The sequence below is a fragment of the Leptonychotes weddellii genome, chromosome 10 (assembly GCF_054177405.1).
Source record: "Leptonychotes weddellii isolate Sample4059 chromosome 10, ASM5417740v2, whole genome shotgun sequence".
NCBI lineage: Eukaryota > Metazoa > Chordata > Mammalia > Carnivora > Phocidae > Leptonychotes > Leptonychotes weddellii.
Window position 1 is genome coordinate 85,004,436 of NC_138378.1, and position 24,734 is coordinate 85,029,169.

The 24,734-nt window shown below is 34.4% G+C and overlaps 1 protein-coding gene across 1 annotated transcript; it reads left to right on the top strand.

Moving 5' to 3' along the window:
* Window positions 1–4,306: 4,306 nt before the first annotated feature.
* Window positions 4,307–5,560, top strand: LOC102750388 (L-lactate dehydrogenase B chain-like). The gene has a single exon (XM_081796665.1). It carries the CDS (start codon window positions 4,530–4,532, stop codon window positions 5,346–5,348), a length of 819 nt encoding a protein of 272 aa, XP_081652791.1. The 5' UTR covers window positions 4,307–4,529; the 3' UTR covers window positions 5,349–5,560.
* The last annotated feature ends 19,174 nt before the right edge of the window (window positions 5,561–24,734 follow it).

Consider the following 24,734-nt stretch of genomic DNA (forward strand, 5'->3'; position numbering starts at 1 on the left):
ATTTTTTACATCATAAAACTAAATATTAATGTAATAAAAAACTTTTTCAAGGTCATTTTTGTGTAAAGGTTGGGTAGGAAAACATTTTCATAGAGTTGTCTGTATGATCATGACTAACTTTTTAAAAAATTTAATCCTCCAGACTTGCCAGTGGTAACTAGTCTGTACATTTAAAGATATTTCTGTAGTTTGCTTTCTAGGACTTGCAGTTAAATGCCAAAAGACATTTTTAACACTTATTCAGATTAGCTTTTCCTGTTTTATCTATTTTGAGTATCTCTGAATAAAAACATCTGAAAAACAATTTCCAAGTCTTATAACTACATAATTTTGGAGACAGAATTTTATTCCAGGTTTTTTCATAACATTATCTTTGCTTTTACATTAATTGCAAAGACATGGTTCTCACCCTAACAGTTGTGTACTCCTAACAAATTCTATGCTACACTAATAATTATAGCACAAGATCAGTAAAAAAAGAAAAGAAACAGTAATAAACTATTTAGATAAATGCATTGATATATTTTAATATGATCAGTAAAAATCCATAGTATAAATACATTGATATATTTAGATATATAGTGATATATTTTGGGGAGCAAGGATTACTTCTCTTTGAAGAAGAATTGTGGAAATCTTCATAAAGTAGTGAAGGAGGTGGCCATTGAATTGGATCCTGATGGCTAAGTGTGAATTGAGCATATGGAAAATAAGGAGATGCCTTTCCTGATAGAGAAAGCATGTAAGCAAATCTATTTGTAACCTGTGATTACATGTAGGAAAAAAAACACAATGTCATTTTGGTCTAGATGTTAGAAAATAAATTAGTAATTAATTTAAGCTTGTTTAGGATGTTTCCGTAACTTGACTGTCATCCATCCAGAAAAGGGTTAAGTTCTGGGGCAGAAAATAAAGACTAAGGAAGTGGATCTTAACACAAGATCCTTCTTGAAGAAACAACTTTCTCTTCTCCATATGTCGGGGAATTAACTGACTTTAGCTCAGGGTTTCCCAGTTTTCCAGGAGTGGAGACAGAGCCTCTATAGGGAAATAGTTTAGCCAGGTGGGATACAGACTTTAGTAAAATCTTCTTTAGAGCAACAGCCTTTGCTCCATTTTCTGAGAATAATTAAGAATAGCCTGCGCCTATGGTTGAAGCAGAGATCACATTCAGACTAGTCTTTGCTCTCCTTGTGCGGGAGTTGGAGAGGCAGTGCCACGAGCAAGGAAGGGATGCCAGTGTTCAGCATCCCATCTGCCTCACAGTGGTTGTTCTCAGGAGCCGAAGTCATGAGAGGACAAGTCAGGGAGGCAAAGCAATAAGCCATTTGCAGGACCATTCTAAAATTGTGTTTTAGAAACAGTGAGTATGGAACTTAATTTCTATCCGTAGAATCAATAGAGGAGTTGGGACCTCATGCCATCCAAGTTTAAGTTAGACAAATAGACCAAATATTGGAAATCATATTCAACCAATGGGGAGAACTTCAGCTTTTTCTAGAGTCACCTTCTTCTCACTTCACTTGCTGTTGTGAGATATACCATTTTCTCCCTTTCTGATCATACCTTTAAAAAAGGTGTATAAAAATTCTCCATTACAAACCTCCCCAGACCATCTATACATGAAGAGTCACTATGAATTTTAAAGAAGGGAATATGACATAGAGGATCCCACTATCTTATTTGAACACAGAAGCTATCTGTGGAAATTGTATTTGCTTAGAACATATTTTGGGCAACACAACCAATTCAAGAGTAAGGCTCTTTGAATGGTAAATAGGTTTTTACAGCTTCTTATCTAAGGTTCTCTCTCCAACTCTAATAATACAATTACGGGTTTTATAAAATTATTTCTACTCCCAATACTTCTGTTTTCACTTCCCTCCTAAAAAAGAAGTGTTATTGTATGCGTATAATATTACTTCCAGATTTAAGTCTGAAATTCAATGTGTAGACTTGATCTGTATGTATCCACTTTATCAATTTGCAAACATTATAGAGCATCTGTGATTCAGCATGGGGCAGTTTTTTATGTGAAGATATTAAGATTTCTCCATTACTGCTGAATGCTGTGCTCTAATTCTCACCAAAATTTTTACAGCCCTACATGTATTGACGGGAGGGCATCAAAGTTCAATAGCCCAAGAGTCACAATTCAATCAGTTAAATAAAACCAGGAAGGGATTAAACTATGACAACTAGACCATAAATGTCAGATTAATTCACCTTCACTTTAATATTTCAGGCATTAAATATTTTAAGAAGTGATTTTTCTTATAGACTGAATGTAGAATTGGATAATGGAAATTGGCTTATGAAAAAGGGAACATTTATTCTCAGGCATGTACCAGTGCTAGTTTTATATACTACTGAGGCTTTATGAACTTTTCTGAAATCCACATTACCATCTGGAACTTACTTTATGAGTTCCACTTTAAGAACTTCAAATAGTTTTGTAAGAAACCTAAAAGGAAAACAAAACAAAACAATAACAACAATAGAAACTTATTTACAGGCTTTTTTCCTTGGGTAGTTAATAGGTAGTGCTGGCAAGTTAGCTCACTAATTTAAGAGCTAATGCTTGTGAATCAGTGTCATTGGTTCTTCCAATTAGTTGTGTTGCTCCTCTGGACACAAACCTCCCTGATAACCTTCATCAGGCATCCTGAACACTTCTAACTTCGGTAGCAAGAGGCCATAACTAAGTGAGCCATGAGAACCCAACACAATCCATGATGTTATTTACGAACAAATAAGAATGCATGTCCCGCTGACCCTGAGGAAAGAATATCACTCTTATACAGGAAAGGTGGAATATTTTAAAGCTGAGTTGGGACACTGATTGTTCAGAAAATGGCACAACTTGTAATTTCTTGTCCAAAACGGAAGTATCATACAGGTTTTAGTTCAGGGTGACTCATAAAAAATTTGAAAATCAGAGAAAGGATCTATAAATGTAGAACCATTACCCACTTGTAGAGGAACTAGGAAAAATGTAACTGAAAGTTTTGGTAAAACAGAAGTACTTTTTTCTGCAAGTATGTTCTTATAACTTTATTAGTAACCACATTATGTTGTTTATAATCCAACAGAAATTTATATTAACAAAATTTGAAGTTTAAACATAAAGCATCATTTGAAAGTATGAGACAAAATATGTTTATTATTTGTGTTTTATAATTTGAACATAACTTTTTTCATCACAATTGGGCATTCGGTCAAGAATTATAGGATAGGTTTTCTATTCCGTTCTATTGATCTATGTGTCTATTTTTGTGCCAGTACTGGACTGTTTTGATTACTATAGCTTTGTAATATAACTTGAAATCCAGAATTGTGATGACTCCAGCTTTGCTTTCTTTTTCAAGGTTGCTTTGGCTATTTGAGGTCTTTTGTGGCTCCATACAAATTTTAGGATTGTTTGTTCTAGTTCTGTTGGTATTTTGATGGGGATTGCATTAAATGTGCAGATTTTTTGGGTAGTGTAGACATTTTATCAATAGTTGTTCTTCCAATACGTGAACATGCAATGTCTTTCCATTTCTTTGTGTCATCTTCAGTTTCTTTCATCAGTGTTTTATAGTTTTCAGAGTACAAACATGTTTGCAAATATATATGCATATATGTAATATATGTGTGTGTATATATATATTTCCTTTTAATCCATACGAAAATAATACATTCAGATAGAAAAATAGGCAAAGTAAATGAATAGGCAGTTCTTATGAAGGAAATATCACCCGCCCAAAAAAGGGACAGTATTTTAATTAAAAAAATTATCAAAGAAATCAGAGAAATGCAAATTAAAACAGATATACCATTTCACTGGTAAAAAAATTAAATCCTTGGGACGCCTGGCTGGCTCAGTCGTTAAGTGTCTGCCTTTGGCTCAGGTCATGATCCCAGGGTCCTGGGGTCGAGCCCCGCATCGGGCTCCCTGCTCAGCGGGAAGCCTGCTTCTCCCTCGCCCACTCTCCCTGCTTGTGTTCCCCCTCTCTCTGTCTCTCTCTGTGTCAAATAAATAAATAAAATCTTTAAAAAAAATTAAATCCTACAATACACACTGTTGACAAACTTATGGGAAATAAAAACTCTCACATTTTCTTTTGGTAACCATATGAATTGCTAAAGCAGCTTTGAATAACAAAATATAATTACTAATTAAATAGCAGTCTAGTCAAGGTAAAAATGCACATAGAATGCCTCCCATCAATTCTACTCTAAAATATACTCTCTGTAGGAATTCATTAAAATTTGACCAACGACTTGCAGATCCTGCACCCGAGGAGACCCACGCAGCTGTCTTCTTCGCGCGACTCTCCCAGCGGGTTCTCTCTGGGCACAATGGCAACTCTTAAGGAAAAACTGATAGCACCAGTTGCAGAAGAAGAGGCAACCGTCCCAAACAATAGGATCACTGTAGTGGGTGTTGGATAAGTTGGTATGGCGTGTGCCATCAGCATTCTGGGAAAGTCTCTGGATGATGAACTTGCCCTTTGGATGTTTTAGAAGATAAACTCAAAGGAGAAATGATGGTTCTGCAACATGGGAGCTTATTTCTTCAGATACCTAAAATTGTGGCAGATAAAGATTACTCTGTGACTGCCAATTCTAAGATTGTGGTGGTGACTGTGGGAGTCCGCCAGCAGGAAGGAGAGAGCCGGTTCAATCTGGTGCAGAGGAATGTTAATGTCTTCAAATTCATTATTCCGCAGATAGTCAAGTACAGTCCTGATTGTATCATAATTGTGGTTTCCAACTCAGTGGATATTCTCACATATGTTACCTGGAAACTAAGTGGACTACCCAAGCACCGTGTAATTGGAAGTGGGTGTAATCTGGATTCTGCTAGATTTCTCTATTTTATGGCTGAAAAACTTGGCATTCATCCCAGCAGCTGCCATGGATGGATTTTGGGAGAACATGGTGATTCAACTGTGTCTGTGTGGAGTGGAGTGAATATGACAGGTGTTTCTCTTCAGGAACTGAATCCAGAAATGGGAACAGACAACTACAGTGAAAATTGGAAGGAAGTGCCTAAGATGGTGGTGGAAAGTGCCTACGAAGTCATCAAGCTAAAAGGATATACCAACTGGACTATTGGATTAAGTGTGGCTGATCTCATTGAATCCATGTTGAAAAATCCATCCAGGATTCATCCAGTGTCAACAATGGTGAAGGGGATGTATGGCACTGAGAACGAAGTCTTCCTGAGCCTTCCATGTATCCTGAAAGCTCAGGGCTTAACCAGTGTGATCAACCAGAAGCTGAAGGATGATGAGGTTGCCCAGCTCAAGAAAAGTGCAGATACCTTGTGGGACATCCAGAAAGACCTAAAAGATCTGTGACTTCTGGCTTCTAGGCTGTTGAAATTTAAAACTATGATGTGATTAACTGTGAGCCTTTAGTTTTTCATCCATATACATGGATCACAGTTTGCTTTTATCTTCCTAAATATGTGAATCTGGGCTCACAAAATCAAAGCCCATGCTTGGTTTAATGCTTGCAATATGAGCCCTTGAACAAATAAAATTAACTATTGCAGTGTGAAAAAAAAAAATGTGACCAAGGAGATGTTTACACAGATTTTTATTGTTGTAATGTTAATAATAGCAATTGTTTTAAAAAACCATAGATGTCAATAAACAGGTGATAAAGCATCCATAAAAAAATGATGCAAAAAATTAATGTAGATATATATATATGAATATATATTTTTAAATTTTGAGTTAAAAAACAAGTTTTGGAATCATATACAAAGGAGACTATTCACATTATATTCTAAAAGATAAAAACATACTATTATGCTATATACTCTCTCTATATATATAATATTCACATGACTTTTAGAAAACATAAAGATATGATCGTTATGAACCTTGAGGTTAGAGAAAAAGGAATAAGATCAGGAAGAGATACATTCTGGATTCAACTTTATAATGTTATCCCTTAAATTTGGGATCTTACAGAGATATGGGAAAATATGAACCTAACTATATAAAATTATATGAAAGTTAATTGAATAAATGAATATTCAAATATATGGAACATGCAGATACCTTGATCACATAATTGTGTTTTATCAATAATATCCAACTTTCATTTCATAGGGATGTGGTGGGAAATAAGTGTATTGCATTGAAAGAAAGCATGTGAGGATTAGAAACAGTGCTTTGAATCTCCAGACTATTATTCCTCTTCCTACTGCAGCAAGTGGGAAATTACGTGTATGTAAGAACTGGATAATTGCGTTTGTGATCTCTGATTACTGGAACCAGGGCCAGAGATGCTCCTTCAGTGAGGCCGTATCTATAATGAAATCACTAATTGAATCTTCTACATATACCTCTCTGCCTCAAATATGAAACATGTATTAAGAGGCTTCTAATAATACTTGAACAGCCAGAGAAAATCAAATATGGCAAAGACACTCATATTTTAAACAATTTGAATGCTGTTGTTCTAACGTTGGATAATAAGGAACATTTCCTTTTCTCCTTTATCAAAGTAGTTTATTTACTTAGTACTCATTAGTATAATTTTCTTTAAAGTTTTTTCTCTTATTTTAATAACAATATTTCTAACATTTCTTTTCTCAGGAAGTCATATTTAGCATACATATTTTCTAAAAGCAGCCCATGAGACAGGAATGCAGGTGGTTTTTATGGGAAGTGATTTTAGGAAGGACAAGTGATGATCAGGGTGAATGTGACAGGAAAGGAGGTTATACCATAAAGGATAAGGTACTACTTAGGAGGTTACCACTGTGGGCAACTGGAACTTAATCCCATTAGGAGTCCTCTGAGGAGACAGGTAAAATACATCCCAATATTAGCCAACCAAGGAATGCTAAAGCAGGTGTATTTATTTGGGATTCCAGTGCTTATTGCTTGTTTCCACGGCATTAATTTTTCATCAAGTCAGAGTATCTGTGTGCACTGAACAAATTCTCATGGCACCAGAGAAAGACCTTGGCCTAAAGAGCAGCTGAGAGATTTGAGTGCTTGAGATAGGAAACTGTGAGCAAGCAAAGCAACTGTTCACCAGCTGTGTAGCTGAGGAGAACTCAGGTGTGCCGAGGGGAATGGAGTGGGGCATCAGCTGTCAATACCAGCCTCTCATACATCCTCATACCTATCCCTTAAATTTTCCTGTTTTCCAGACTTACCCAATCTCCACACTTGGAACCTTCTTTACCTCTCTTCCATTTATTAAAGATTTTCCGAATGACCTCAGTAAAGTACATAATAAGGGGACACAAAGAAATTTGGAGAACACTGGATTTTTTTCCCTGCAGTAGATCCTCTTCATTGCTTTAACACCACTAAAGTTGGGAGTCACATTATGTTTTTTTGTCTTGAAAATCCCCACTGAGCAAAGTGATATTCAAGAATTGACAGGACAAGAAACAATAAGGATGGAGAGATGTAAAGCACTCCCATGGATCACAGCCAAGAGGCTAATAATGCGAAATGTTGAGTTGCATACCCACTGTGTGCCATAAATTAAAATCTTTACTGTGGATTTAAAGATACTGTTTTTTCTGCTTCACAGATGACTCTGATGTTCTTCCTAATGCTTTCTCCCTAACTTACTGCACTCAAGGCCAACCAGCTTCCTTGTTTCTCAAGCATATCAAAAATGCTTCTGCTTCTATACTTGCCTTTTTTTTCCCTACACCTGGAAATCTGCAAGAACTTTCCAAGACTCCTTCCAGTTTGTGCACATTATTCAGAATATTGCTTGAAAAAATCACCTTTTCAGGGAAATCTTCTTGATTCTATCATTAAAATAACACCTCTGAGATGACTCCAAATCCCCTTTACCCTCATTTATTTTTCTCTACACATAGACAAGCTAACAAATACGTACTTTTTTGTACCACTTATTATCTGTGTCACCCACCTTGAATGTTTAAGCTACTTCTCCTACTTCTCAGGAAAGACATTGCCTTTTTATTTGCTCTTGTATCCCCGGTAGTTAGTATCTTAAACATAGGTACTTAATACATATTTGTGAATAAATAAACATAGCATTTCCTAATCGGTCCCTTGTTTGTATTAATATATACCACCAGTGTGTTTCATCTTCCCCTATGGAGGGTCTGTTTAATTTGTCTTTATCCCCAAGACATAATATAGACTCTGGTTCATGTCATTATTCAGTTTTGAATGCATTAGTCAAAACCCTAAAAAGGTAATAGATCTAGGATGTCCATACAATTGAGGTCGACATAATGTGAGCTGTCATTAGAAACAAGCTTTAGGTATAAAGCTCTTCTGGGTGAAGTCTCACTTCTCTCATTAAATGCATGGTGCCCTTGTGTGACAACCCAGCTAGTATATTAAGACAGAATTGCTTAATTGTTTATATTGGAAATAACGTCCCCCAGATTCATGAAGACTTGTTGTTTTCCTGGTGTTCTAAGTGGTTTGTGTTTTTTTGTTGTTGTTTTGTTTTGTTTGTTTGGCCTTACATTGAGTTCTAAATATATTAAAAACACTCACCTGCCATCATAATAGAAATCCCAGCAAGGTATTTTTGAATATCAGCAAACTGATTCTAAGATTAATGTAACAATTTTGTGTTAAATAGCTAACACAAAATTGAAGAAAACAAAGTTGGAGGACTGACACTACCCTACTTCAAGATTTCTATAAGGCAGCAGTGATCAAGACAGTGTAGTATTTGTGAACGAACAGACAAACAGATCAATGGAAAAGAACAGAGAACTCAAAAATACACCAGCATAAATATAGTCAGCTAATCTTTAAAAAAGAAACAAGGACAATATAATGAAGCAAATACAGTCTTTTCAATACATGGTGCTGAAACAGTAGACATCTACATGCCAAATTAAATAAATAAATAAATAAATAAATAAATAAATAAATCCAGATATGTGTACCTTATACCCTTCACAAAAATTAACTCAAAAAGGATGATAGACCTAGATGTAAAATGCAAAACTATAAAACTCCTAGAAGATAATAAAGGAGCAAATCTAGATGGCCTTGGCTATGATGATTACTTTTTAGATACACCCTCAAAGGCATGGTCCATGAGAGAAATAATTGATTAGCTGGACTTCATTAAAATTAAAAAGCTCTGCACAAGTAAAAGACAAGGTAAAGAGAAGGGGGGGAATCGGAGGGGGAGATGAACCATGAGAGACTATAGACTCTGAGAAGCAAACTGAGGGTTCTAGAGGGTAGGGGGGGATGGGTTAGCCTGGTGATGGGTATTAAAGAGGGCACGTACTGCATGGAGCACTGGGTATTATATGCAAACAACGAATCATGGAACACTACATCAAAAACTAATGATGTAATGTATGGTGATTAACATAACATAATAAAATAAAATTTTTTAAAAAGACAATGTAAAGAGATTGAGAAAACAAGCCACATACTGAGAAAAAAAAATTTACAAAAAGCACATTTGATAAAGTTCTGTTATCCAAAATGTATAAAGAACTTTCAAAATTCAACAATAAGGAAACAAACAACTTGATTAAAAAATAGACCAAAGACCTTGTAACAGATGCCTCACCAGAGAAGACATACAGATAGAAAATAAGCATATGAAAAGATATTTCACATTTTATGTCATCAGGGAAATACAAATTAAAACAAGATACTAGTATACACCTATCACAATGGCCCAATTCCAGAACACTGACAATACCAAATGTTGGTGATGATGTGGAGCAATAAGAACTCTCAGTCATTGCTGGTCGGAATTCAAAATGGTATAGCCACTTTGAGAGACAATTTGGCAGCAATGATTACCATGCAGTCCAGCAATAGAACTCCTAAGTGTTCACCCAGAAGAGCTGAGAAATTAAGCCAACAGAAAACTAGCATACAAACATTTATAGCAGCTTTATTCATAATTTTGAAAACTTGGAAGCAACCAAGATGTCCTTCAGTAGGGGAATGGATAAATAAACTGTGGTATATCCAGACAGTGGAATATTATTCAGTATTAAAGATAAATGAGCTATCAAGCCATGAAAAGACATGGAAGAAACTAAAATATATTTTACTAAGTGAAAGAAGTCAGTATGGAAAAGATTACATATCATATGATTCCAACTGTATGACATCCTGGAAAAGGTGAGATTATGGAGACAGTAAAGAGATCAGTAGTTGCCAGGAATTAGGGACCAGGATAGGAGGTGAGATAAAGAGGTAGAACACAGAAGATTTTTTAATGCAGTGAAAATACTGATGAATACATATCATTATACTTTTTTCCAAACCCATAGAATGTTCAACACCAAGAGTGGACCATAATATAAACTATGGACTTTGGATGATGATGGTGTGTCAATGTGGGTTCATCAGCTGTAACAATTGTACCACTCTGTTAGGGGATACCAATAACAGGGGAGGCTATGCATGTGTGGGTGCAGGGAATATATAAGAAAACCCTGTACAGCCACTCAATTTTGTTTTGAACCTAAATCTGCTTAAGAAAATGAAATCAGAAAGAAAAAAAAAACAATTATCAACTTGTCATAGGAGTGGAATTTAGAATTTGTCAAAATATCCTGAGCCTCTGTATTCCCAATTTATTTATGAAGTACAAGATTGTTTTCAAAGCCTGAATGAAAACATTGGTGAGGATTTACACAATGCTTAAGGGGAAGTGATAAAAGACACGTATCTCTCCAAATTTAAGTAATGGAGCTTCAGATATGTCCTCACAATTGCTAAGGCAAAGACAAAAACATTTTATTGAATTTTTGAAATTTGAAACGCCAGAAAGATTGAGAAACTAATTTGATCAGGAAGATAGAGAATTCAGGGAATTCAGACAGCATTTATAGCATTTAAAGGGCTCAATCTCTACCCAAATGTGTTTCCTGATAGGCTATGTATTGCAATCAGTATGTTGCTGCTTTTGATCTAAATTGCAGTGGGAATTTCTTCTGCTTCACCTAACATGGTCACTTTATGAAAATCCATGCCCTCTGAACTCTAATTATTATCCAATTTCGTGGATGTCTGGAGAGGGAAAACAAAAATACCTAGAGTTGATTTTTATAAATTTTGTAGGGCTATAATAGATCTCTGATTTGGAAGACAAAAATTTTTTTTAATATATTTTTTAATTTTTTTATTGTTAGGTTAATCACCATACATTACATCATTAGTTTTAGATGTAGTGGAAGACACAAATTTAAACTAGTCCAAATGGATAAGTAAATCTGTATTAAGTAACCATGATATGCAACTTAGTACTGGGAATGCCACAACTGAACAAATACTATTTCCCTAACCCAGTGAAATCAACGTTGAAGAGGATCTGATCATATCTAGTGGAATGCAGCTAAAAGGAAAGGAAGGCATATATAAAAGCCTAGAAGTCCATGTATTAATAGAATATTTTTATTTTTTTAATGAATGAAGTAAGAACTATATGAATGAAAAATGGTCATTTAAAAGAAGTCAGAATTGTGTTCATACAAAATACTCTTTTGTTTGGCAAATAGTGGGATGACTCAGACTGACACATGCAGTTTAATGATGAATCTGAATTACTCTCCCTACTCTCTTGGGAAGACAATGAGAAGCCCAGGGCTTACAGTCAAGTCATGCATTTGTTAGTTATAGTGTGAATTCAGAAAAAAAAAAAAAAATCACTTCACCTTTCTGGGCCTGTTTAGTTTTCTTTAAAATGACAAGATGTCATAAAGTTTTTGTTTTTTGTTTTTTTCTTTCCTTGCATCACAGAATTTCACATTTTCTACTATATTATATGGGACCCAGCAACGGTTGCCCAGGATCCATCCACTCCTCTCTATTATGGGAAAAGAAAAAAAAAAATCCATAGCCAGGCCAGTGGTTTGGTCTTTATGATAATTGCCCATTAAATTGAATAAGATATATGGAATGGAGCAATTCAACACCTACCCCTTTTAGACTACAGATACCAGGTCCAGTCTGCTCGCTGGCGTTGAAATACTGTCCTCTAAAAAAAAGGGGGAGGGAAGGAAGGAAGGAAGGAAGGAAGGAAGGAAGGAAGGAAGGAAGGAAGGAAGGAAAGAAAAGAAATAGTGTCTTCTTTTTAGTCATTTTTTCATTTCCTTATTCATTTCTCTCTCATTCTGCTGTCACCTGCCTGCATTGTCCAACATGACCCTACTGTAGTGCTTATTGCCACAGTAGCTGTAGTTGTGTGGATGTAGGGAGTATTGGGGAACTCTCCCTGCTTTCCACTCCATTTTGCTGTGGACCTAAAAATTATCTAAAACAATGAACTTTATTTAAAAAAATTAAAATTTCTGCTCTGCTGAAGACATTATTATTAAGATATTGAGATATTAAGATAACAAAAAAATAAGCCAAAGGCTCGGGGTGCAGTGGGGGTAATACTTGAAAATTACTATCAGATAAAGTACTTGTATCCCACATATACAAAGTTCTCATAAGCTCAACATTAAGTAAACAAATAACCCAGTGTAAAAATGGGCAACGCATGACTGAACCTTGAGGAAATCATGCTAAGTAAAATAAGCCAATCACAAAAGAAAAGTACTGTATGATTCCACTTATATGAGGTATCTAAAGTAGTCAAACTCTTAGAAACAGAAAGTAGAGTGGTGGTTGCCAGGGGCTTGGGAAGAGATGGAAATTGGGTATTATTGTTTGATGTGTATTAGTTTCAGTTTCCCAAAGTGAAAATGCCTTAGTGATCTGTTGTACAATTTGAAAATAGTTAACACTACTGAATTGTATATTTTAAAATGGTCAAGATGACCAATTTTATATTATTTTACCACAATTGAAAATAATTATTTTTATATATGAGAATATGGCATATAAAAAATGGGCAAATAAATGATCTGAACAAACAACTCACCAAAAAGAATTAGAAGTGGCAAATAAGCATATGAAATGATGCTTAACATCATTTGATAAATTGAAATTAAATGCACATTAAAACAATAATACATTATGATTATAAACATATTTGAATAACTAAAATCAAAATAAGAACAAAAGAAACTGATACCACATATGTTTGAGGATGCAGAGCAATAGGAGCTCACATTTTTTTGGAGAATGCAAAATATTACAGTTAGTTTGGAAAACAGTTTGGCTTTTCATTAGGAAGCTAAATGTAGTTTTACCATATAATCCATCAATCATACTCCTCTGTATTCAACTGATTTGAAATATTATGCTGGACATAATAAAACCTGGACACTGACCTTATAGAAGCTTTCCTCATAATCACTGAAAACTGGAAGCAGTCAGGATGTCCTTTATTAGATGATGGGTGTAAAAACTGTGGTGTATGCATAAAATAGAATTCTAATCAATGATGAAAAGTCAAGATCCATCAAACCATGCAAAAATGTGGATAAATCTTGAATCCATACTGGCTAAATGAAAGATGGTCTGCAAAGCCTACCTACTGTATGACCCCATTTATATGTAATACTCAAAAGCTGTATTACAGAAATGATAAACACATTAGTAATAATCTGCAATTTGGAGATGGGGAAAGATTAAATAGATGAAACACAGGGTTTGTTTTCTTAGGTTGATGAAACTATTCTGTATGATACTGTAAAAGTTGTTGATACATATGACACTATGCATTTCCAAGTACCATAAAAATGTATAACACAGAGTGAACATTAATATATATTATATATTTGAACATTAATGTATGCAAAGTAATAATATATGTTATATATTATATATATGTATGCAAATTAGTAATATATATATAATATATATACCTAGGGACCTCAGGATGGAATTCAGACTGTTTCAAAATGATCTAACTGTATGTACTATATGGAATAACTTCACCTAAGGCAGTGGGCATGGGAAAAGTATAGACCTAAGTAACTTTGGATATGAGCGGAGACTAGAAGATTAAAGGCAGGCATAGACATTATACAAAAGGACTGTACTTTAGGTAACAAAATTGTTTCCCATGGAGATATGGGCTTAACATTTTGAAATCACTCTACATATATACTAGAATTGAGCAATTAGGTAAATGCATAAATGTTGATAGTCACGTTTCTCACTGTTTGGGAAGAAGTTAAGACAAACAAAGGGAGACGGCTGGAATGATTTATGTAGTACTGAATTCAAGCTGGGAATATTACTTTGCATGTTTAGCTTAATATAAACAAAATAGAAATATTTATAGATATGTCTGTACATAGGTCAGTATACACACATGATTTCCTTGCTCCATCCATTGGAAGGATCTAAAAACAATAGCACCCAGCCCCAAAAAGCATGTCCAATGCCTAAATCTAGCTTTCTAATAACATTCTCCAATAAAAGGAACTATGGCTCCTTGGAGAAGTGGATGACTTTAGAGTTGGAAGAAGGAATATATGAGATGAGCCTTGGCCATTTTGTGGTGCCCAAAACTAAGGAAGCCCTCAACAAGCTCTGCAATGTTGGCAGATACATACAAGGGGCACAAGAGCCAACTGAAAGTAGCCAATGGATAAAGCCAGAACAATATAAGAAACAGAATACATAAAGCAGTAATGGATTATAACTCAAAGCATAAAATAAACATCACTCTATACTCATGGACATATAAATAATTTTAAATAAGTAATTATATAAATAAATGCTAGAAAGTAGACAAATCTCTTGTGCAGAATAACAAATTATTTACGTCGATACTCTCCCCTTAAGGAGATAGAGTATGATTCCCACACTCTAAGTGTGGGCTGTACAAAATGGCTTCCTTCTGAAGAGTACTGTATAAAAAAATGGTAAAAGAGTAACTTACAGTACAGAAACAGGATAAACACTTCCTCAGCCAGGTGATCAGTGGCTATACTCAATAAGGTTTATGTATTTGCAAATCACATAAATACATTCACAAATACAAACATACAGCAATGTGTTTACACCTACAAGAATTGCAATATTTAAGAAGTATGAGGACATTGGGTGTTGTCAGGAACATGAGCAACTGGCATTCTTTTATGTATACAATGTTAATGCAAACACTTTTGGCAAATAACCTGGAATTATCTCTTAAAGTGAAATAGTTTAGGATTTTAATGTTTGTTAAAAGTCCTGTGCATAGGCCCCCCTTATCTGCAGTTTTGCTTTCCATGGTTTCAGTTACCCAAGATGAACCATGGTCCAGAAGCAGATGATCCTGCTTCTGACCTATCAACAGAAGGTCATTAGTAGCCTAATTCTACATCACAGTGCCCATGTCATTCACCTCACTTCATCTCATCCAGAGGCATTTTGTCATCTCACATCATCACAGGAAGAAAGGTGAGTGCAGTACAGTAAGATATTTTGAGAGAAAGGCAATAGTCACATAACTTTTATGACAGTGTATTATTATAATTGTTCTTATTTTATTATTAGTTATTTTTCATCTCTTACTATATATAATTTATAAATTAAACTTTATCATAGGTATATATGTATAGGGAAAAAAACATGATATATATAGATTTGGTACTATCCGTGGTTCAGGCATCCATTTGGGGGGTCTTGGAACATATACCCCACAGGTAAGGGCCGGAGGACTATGGTATCCTCTTTTCTCAGCAGCTAATTAATATCAGAGATACAGGACAAGCAATCTTGTCAAGATATTAGATTAATCATTCTAATTAATATAAAATAACATAGGTAATAGTAAATAACTATATAACCTGCTTTTAAATATTTGGAGATGTTAGTGAACACTGTAATTTTAGCGCATTTCACCTCCTTGATATCATTAACCAATTTTTTTCATTCTCAGTTAGAAGACACTATTTAATGTCAATTTAAGAATCATCCCAATTTTATTTAGGTTTTAATCCCATGCGCAGCTCCACAGTGGAATCAAATTAGTCCAAGAGAACATGCTCAAAAATTTTTCTTGCTATTACTGGTTTTGAAGTGGTCATTTAACCTAAATTGATTCAGTATTTTTGAGAGGATGGTTATATCTGATGTTTCTGAGAAGGTTTTTCCTTTTTTTTTTTTTTTTTTTTTGTTCACAAAAAAATTATGCTCTATTTGTTATCAGTGACCATCTTCAAACCAATAAGTTAACCACGGTTACAATGAAGACAGTGATGGCCTAGTAGGGAAACAATAATAAATATAGTTAACAATGAATAACAATTTCGAGAAGAAAGATTTATGAAAATAAGTATAAGAGTTAGGAAGAATTTAAAGAGAATAAGTGAAGTATTAGGAGGAGATACTTTCATTTTTATGAAAAATTGAGACAAAATAGACCAAAATCTTAAGAATTAATTTCTACACTTATTGGAAAAGGAGTTGAGAAAAACATAGGAGTATTATTGAGCTGTGTCCAACTGTTACAGTGCATTCTGTCCTGCCACAAGTTGTGAGAGAATTCAACAAATACCCCTAGGTACAAATAGAGAATTTTCCTTTAATTATGCTGAAGATGTAGCTTAAGTAAATACTACTCACAATTTCACATATCTGGAGACTCCAGGTTAGTTTGCATCTTTTGAGCCAAAGGAGTGAAGTTGAATTAATCTCTACTTGTGAATTAACAGGAACAAAACCTCTGGTAAGACTATTTTAGAAGTATTAATAAAAGAATGGAAGAACAGATTTCTTTATTTTCCACCTCTGTGAACTGTCATATTCCAAGCCAGTATAAGATGATATTTCTATGCATTTGTCCTCTGATTCTGTTATTAGCTTTGATTTTTGTAGTTTAGAAATGTGATTATATTTGTCTTTGAAGTTCATATTTCATGTCTTGAGATATGTTGCCATATGTTTTTTTTTCCTGCCTACCCAAAATTGATTTCAACTTCTTAAAATCATGAATTATGCCTTTGACTATGGTAACAACCAAGTACAAGGTGCAAGACTCCTTACAAAGAGGATTCTCAATAACAATGCATCATTAAAGCTGATTAGCTCAGATGGAAGAAAACATACATAGGCACAAACTAGGTCTACAGTGAGTTTAAAAATATGAATTTATCACAACAATAACCACTCATTTATGAGACACAAAATGAGAGAATAAATACCAATTTTTTTTGCTTCTTGTTTGCTTGTTCTCTAACATTACTTGTATCAATGCCTTGAATCTGAAATAGACCCAAATTCCCTCCAGTGGATTGTACCTTTTCAATATAGTGCTTCTTCTGCTAATGTTTCTAAATCTTGCAGGTAAACAACCTAACCCCATAGTTTCATAAGGACATTATGCTAATGATGGTAAATTCAATAGATTATTTATTCGTCATGATTAGCACTGTCTAATTCTACTAGTAAGGTAAACATAAATAACCATTTGAAGTTAAACATAAATAAAATGATATTTAAATATTAATAGTTCAAGTACACAATTCATTTGGTAAAGATGACTAAATTAATAAAGGAAACAAGTATATATGAAATAATTAGGCTGAATCTCTCAGTATACACTGCACTTAATTAATTATGCAAAGAGGATATTAATCCACATACTCAGTCATATATATCTAAAGGTATTAATACGAAATATATGAAGCTATCAAAAATACTTCCTTAAATATGTGAATAGGAGGCAGGTATATATAACTGTATGTTTTATCTTTGATCAACCAAAGAAACAAACCATTAAACAAAAAACAATATGTTTCAGATGGAACACATATATCTCCTCTCAGCCCTACATCCTATTCAGAAGCATCGTCTGCTGACACCTCTCCAATATCAGGGTATTAATCTAAATACCACAGCAAAAAAAATATGTAAATTTTAAAACCGAATCTCAAAGCCATGTGTGTTTCTTAGGTATTCACTGCATTGTTCACCATGCATTATTTGTGTTTGGTACTTAAGTTGTAGATGATTTCTTTTGTCCATACTCTACACATCAAAATGGTATAATCATTAAAGAAGATATCCAGATGAGTAAGATCAAAGAAGTGTAGTTTAGAAATCCTGCTTTGAGTTTATGGTTTAGATCTATATGCAAAAATTGGGATGGGTGGAACAAGAAAGAACATACAGTTAACAACTCAGTAAATAGGAAAGATATCCTGATGAACAATACAAGAACAGTTAAAGCAGTTCTACAAAGGCTTCAGTCAGACTCTTGTCACCTCTATATGACATCTTCAATGGGAAGTGGCCTTTGTCCTCATGGTGTGAGGTGATTGCAAGAGCTCCATCTGTAACATCTTCACCCCAGGCTGCAGGCTGGAGAAATGGAGTAAGATTTCTGTGATTCATTACTTCTAGAAGAATTCCTAGAATACTCAAAGATCTCTATAAGTAACACTTTCCTTTTAAAAATGATCATATGACTGGTTGTTTGCTTAATATTTATATTGACATTTCTAGTTCTCTAAAGCTAAAAAAATATCACTTTTTTAACTAAGGAGAGTATCATTAGAAATTCCTTTTTCTCTTACATTCATGGAGTTAAAATAAACCTAAGACTCTATTATACTACTGATTGATAGATTCTATCTCATTAAATGAGTCCTTTGTATAAAGTATTTCAAAAATAATGAGTAAACTGAGCACTTACTTATGTTCTAAATTCTTTTTCTGACTGAATAGGATAAAATAACACCAGCAATATCAAATAGGTGGTAAAAACTCTCTAAAAGGCCATCAGAGCACCTTGTTCTTCTAATTTAGTTAAGATAGTCTCACATTTTTATGTTTTAATCTTACCCCTGATACAGAAAGAACGCTTGTCACTGCTTTGAATCTATGAGACAGTGGTTGAATAAATGGCATTTGGCTTTTTTATAACAGTAAAACTTATACACAATTAGGGAGGTAGAGGTTACAAGAAACATAGTGGTTACAATCTTGAGCAAGATCATAAAACAGGTAATCAAAGGGATGGTTTGTGGGTCACCTATAAAATTGGCAATCACTGAGAGGGATGTAAAATGGAAAATTTAGTAAAGAATCAAATATAGTAAAAATTACATGTTTGAAGATCTAGATCTAGATCTAGATCCAGATCCAGAAAGGTATTTATTGTATTCCGGGATCTAAAAACAACAACAACAACAAAAATGTGGATCTAGCCTAGAAAATAAGTGAGCAAGTGATACTAGATGTGTGAGAAAAGATTGACTTGGCTGGCCAAAGTAACAATTCTGTATGTTATCTTGAGTACACAGAGATGCCATGAAAACTTTTCAGAAAATAAATGGCAAGAGTACGTCTGCATTTTTACAAAACCTTACTTGTCATAGTAAGATGAAAATATTAGACAAATGCATATGTAAAGCAGGAGATCCATTAGAAATATATTATAATAGTTCAACTAGATAACACAAGTGCAGTGGCATTGTTGGAAGTCAGGGGTCAGATGGAAAAGAGACTCAGACAGAATCACAGGACTTGGGGTGCCTTGGTAGCTCAGTCGTTAAGCATCTGCCTTCGGCTCAGGTCACGGTCCCAGGGCCCTGGGATCAAGCCCGCATCAGGCTCCCTGCTCAGAGGGAAGCCTGCTTCTCCCTCTCCCACTCCCCTTGCTTGTGTTCCCTCTCTCTCTGTGTCTCTCTTTGTCAAATAAATAAATAAAATCTTAAAAAAAAAAAAAAAAGAATCACAGGCCTTAGTAAGTAAATGCACTTGGATGTAGGGAGATGTCAATCACTTTCTCAGCTTCAACAATTGTCTTTCTCTCCACTGAAGCTCTTGCTATCATCTTGCTGATTTTATTTATTTAAGATTTACTAATTTATGGGGTGCCTGGGTGGCTCAGTCATTAAGCGTCTGCCTTTGGCTCAGGTCATGATCCCAGGGTCCTGGATCAAGCCCCGCATTGGGCTCCCTGCTCAGCAGGAAGCCTGTTTGTCACACTCCCACTCCACCTTGCTTGTGTTCCCTCTCTTGCTGTCTCTCTCTCTCTGTAAAAAATTTAAAAAATCTTAAAAAAAATGATTTACTAATTTATTTGAGAGAGAGAGCAGCGGCAGGGGCAGAGGGAGAAGGAGGGAAAGAATCCTCAGGCAGACTCCCCGCTGAGCATGGAGCCTGACATGGGGCTCAATCCCAAGACCCTGAGATCATGACCTGAGCTGAAATCAAGAGTTGGCCATTTAACGGATTGAACCACCCAGGTGCCCCATCTTGCTAATTTTAATATCTACATGGGAAATTCATCCAAACCCTAGATCCTGAATAGCTTACCTCATTTCCAATGAACTTCTCTTGGTTTCAGCAAATAACTCCCAGTTATACCCTAGACTTTGACATTCACATCAAACTAATCAAAATGCAAAGTTATGTGGTTCCAGAGTCCACTGTATGCGGGCCACCTCTCATAGTTATCCTCTCCATGAAGACTCCTAGTTATTAACATACATAGTTATCCTTTATACATTAACTTCTTCTGTCTTATATTTTTCATACTTGGTCCATCTGGTTCACCATGTCAATAATTCTCTAATCTCTATTTTTTGTTTTGTTTTGTTTTTTTGAGAGACAGAGTACACACAAGTGCAAGCGGGGGGAGGGGGGAGGGGCAGAGGTAGAGACAGAGGATCTTGGAGAGCTGGGCAGGGAGCTGGGCATCCCAAGGTGGGGCTCCATCTCACAACCCTGAGATCATGACCCGAGCCAAAACCAAGAGTTGGATGCTTAACCAACTGAGCAACCCAGGTGCTCCTCTAATCAATGTTTATAACTTCCTTGCCACTATGTTAATTCCTTGTCCTCTTCTAGCATTCTGGTTGCACCCAGTTATTACTTATTCATACTTTGGTTGGGTTTTGATGTTCCCTTAGGTCTTTATGAGTTAATGCCACTTCAGGCTTGATTTCCTATTTTAAGTAGACATTAACATTATCCAGAAAGCACTCCATATTTTAGTTTGTTTTAGAGTAGAATGAGACATTTATAGTATTGAGGCAAAAACAAAACAAGTAAACAAACAAAAAACCTAGAATTTTGTACTCTGTGAAGTTATCCTTCAAAAGTGAAGGAGAAAAAAGACTTTTTTTACACAAACAAAATTGAGGGAATGTGTTGCTAGTAGACATGCTTTGCAAGAAATGTTAAAAAGTTCCTCAAAGAGAAGGAAAATAATATAGGTCAGATACTCAAGCCTACACTAAAAAGAAGGAAGAACGATGGAAAACGAACAAGTGAGGGTAAAATAAGAACATTAATTTTTCTTATTCTTAATTGATCTAACATAAAATTTGTTCACAATAATAACAACACTGTATTTATTTGTACATGTTTATATATCCTTGTATATGTAAGTTTGCGTATGCTTATGGATAATTGAAATGAATGACATCAATGATACAAGGGACAGAAGGAAAAAATTAAAATCCTTTTGTTATTATCAGGTACTTGTATTACCACTGAAGCAGTATAGTGTTATCTGAAAGTGTACTTGGGTTGTTTGTAAATATATATTTCAAACTTTAGGGAAAACACTCAGAAAGTTTTTAAAAAAAGAAGTACAATTGCTAAACTAAGAAAGGAGAGAAAAGCAAATCATATACAAGTATCAAATAAAATCACAAAAGAGTGGAAAAAAATAGGAACAAAAAAAGAGTGCTAGGACTACAAAACAGTAACAAATATGGTATATATTAGTCCAAGTATATAAATAATCACTTTGAATGATAATGGTCTGAATGCACTAATTAAAACAGAGATTGCTAGAATGGATTAAAAAACATCTGTTTGTTGTCTACAAAAAACAGAATTTAAATATAAAAACACATAAATTCAAAGCCATAGCATAAGAAGCTGCCCAAATCTGACACTTGGCTATTTCCATAATTTTCCCAAAAAATGCATTTTAAAGTTGATTTCTGACTTTATAAGAATAATAAAGCCCTTCACTGAATACATTTTTCTTTCTTTTACTTCTTCAAATTTCAGTCTGTAAAATAGGGGAAAAATAGGACTTAACTGCTTAATATGGAAATAATAAATGTGTACAAGTTGGTATGGGCCAGGAAAAGTAGTCAAGACTACCTATCATACACATACATTCCCTCCTTTTATATTTTCCTCAATCTCAAGATTCCTTGTCTTTTTCCTGAAAATCATTAAGTGTCCTCAGGTGTCTTGCCTAACTAGCCAACTCACTCATTGTCCTACCCTCCATAAGAACATGCCCATTCCTAAAATTATTCCACCTCCCAAAACTATAATTTTTTTATTAGTTTAGGTTTTAGCCATTTTTTTGGAGAACAATATTTAATCAGTACTGAACTGCTAACATCTCAACAATTAATTTGTAATCTGTTTTATAAACATCTACATGTCTAAGGGAAAAAAGTTATGTGATATACAAAGATCTATTAAAATATTAGATATTTTGGGGGCACCTGGGTGGCTCAGTCAAATGAGCGTCCGACTCTTGGTTTTGGCTCAGGTTTGCACTCAGCGGGGAGTCTACTAGAGATTCTCTCTCCCTCTCCGTCTACCCATCCCCACTGCACACTCGCTCTCTCTCTCTCAAATAAATAAATAAATCTTTAAAAAAATAATAAAATATTAGGTATTTTCACATAGCAGTATACATTCTAGAAATCTGGTAAATGAAATATTTATATATTTTTTTGGTTCATGCAAGTATAAATAGTTTGAGTGTTCATTAAAAATTCACATTTCATCTTCAGGATGCTAAAATGTATTAATAAGCTTATAAACAAATATAACCCTTCATATATGTATTTATATGAGATGTAGAAAATTTATAATTCCATAAATAGTAATAATATATTCTGTGAGTATGGATTATTTTTCATACTGATACTAAACTCACTTTCCAACTTTTTCTCAGGAAAATGTATATTCTCATTATATGCTATAATAGAATTTTATTTTCCAAAAAAGCAGCATATATTATAATAGAAAGTGAGTACAATGTGGAAAATAATATGCATATATATCCATAAGATTTTAGCAAATATGTTTTTGTATATTCTATAAAAAGATACATCAAAAGGTAACTAGAACAAAAAAAGAACATAATGAATGCTATTTTATAACCAGCTTTATTAATTTGATAGTTTAGTAAAATTTCCTGCATGTCCTAACACTTATACCCCAGAGACTTAGGTAATTTATATATTAAAGTCTGAACACTACCAGACTAGTAGATTTCCAATAAACATTTGTTGATTTAAAAAAAAAAAAAGAAAGAAAATGTTTCTCTAGGAATAAATTCTCAAAGAGGGGTTGACAAGCCAAAGGACATGCTTTTAGGGCTAACTTTTAGGGCTCTTGTTTTATGTTGCACTCTTTTCACTAGAAATATTAAATAATATTTGGGTTAGCCACAGCTGAAAGTTCCCTCTTGTCTGACCAAGTGCAAACACTAGATGATACCGTAACAACAGCCACAGAAACAAAAGGAGCAATAATCATGGTAATTTTTTTAAATTTGACATAAAATGCTAGTTACTGGGCGCCTGGGTGGCTCAGTTGGTTAAGCGACTGCCTTCGGCTCAGGTCATGATCCTGGAGTCCCGGGATCAAGTCCCGCATCGGGCTCCCTGCTCAGCAGGGAGTCTGCTTCTCCCTCTGACCCTCCCCACTCTCATGTGCTCTCTCTCTCTCATTCTCTCTCTTAAATAAATAAATAAAATCTTTAAAAAAAAATGCTAGTTACTTATTGGTTTAAGTTATATTTGTTTTATTAGTTATAAATATGGATATTTTTTCACTTGTATACTACCCCTCTATTTTTTTATTTAGTGAATTTCCTTCTCATATCGCTTACTAATTTTATATTAGAGTTTACATTTTTCATACTAATTTTAAATATTTTTTGGTGGATGAGAATGTAGTTTGAGGATAACATTTTTAAAGATAGCCATGCTCATTTGTTTATGTATTGTCTAGGGCCACTTTTGTTCTACAACCATAGAGTAGAGTAGTTATGACAGAACGTTATAACCCATAGATGGAAAGTGTTTTTCAGCACCTGTCAGATACAAGTTAAATATAAAAGGGAAAAAGTATACACACACACACACATTATAAAATTATGTTATTTTTCACCTTGAAGTGTTTCATTCAACTTATTCTTTGATATCATATTCTTGTGTTTTAAGTATTTTTTAAACATTTCTTTAGATCTGTTGTGTTGGAAATAAATTCTCTAAATTTTGTCTACAAAGTTTTTTTTTAATTTCACATCCTTTTTTTATTAAGACTTCATGTTTTTAGAGCAATTTTAGGTTTGTAGCAAAATTGAGAGGTAAGTACAGATTTCCCATTTATCCCCTGATGCCATGCATGCATAGACTCCCTACATCATCAATATCCCCTACATAATAGTACATTTGTTACAAGTAATAAACCTATATTGACACACTGTAATGACCCAATGTCTAGTTTACATCATGGTTTGCTGTTGGTGTTGTATATTCTGTGGGTTTGCACAAATATATAATGACATGTATGCATCATTATGGTATCATATAGAGTATTTTTATAGCCCTTAAAATCCTGTGCTCTGCCTCTCTATGCCTCCCTCCTCCTCAGACCTGATGTTTTAAATGTTTATGTAGTTATGCCTTTTCCAGAATGTCATAAATTTGGAATCATATAGTATATAGCCTTTTCCAGATTGGCTTCTTTGACTTAGGAATACATTTTTAAGTTTCCTCCATATCCTTTTATGGGTTTGATAGCTCATTTCTTTTTAGTGCCGAATAATATTTCATCGTTTGGATGTACATACCATTCCCTGACTGAAGGACATCTTGGTTGCTTCCAGGTTTTAACAATTATGAA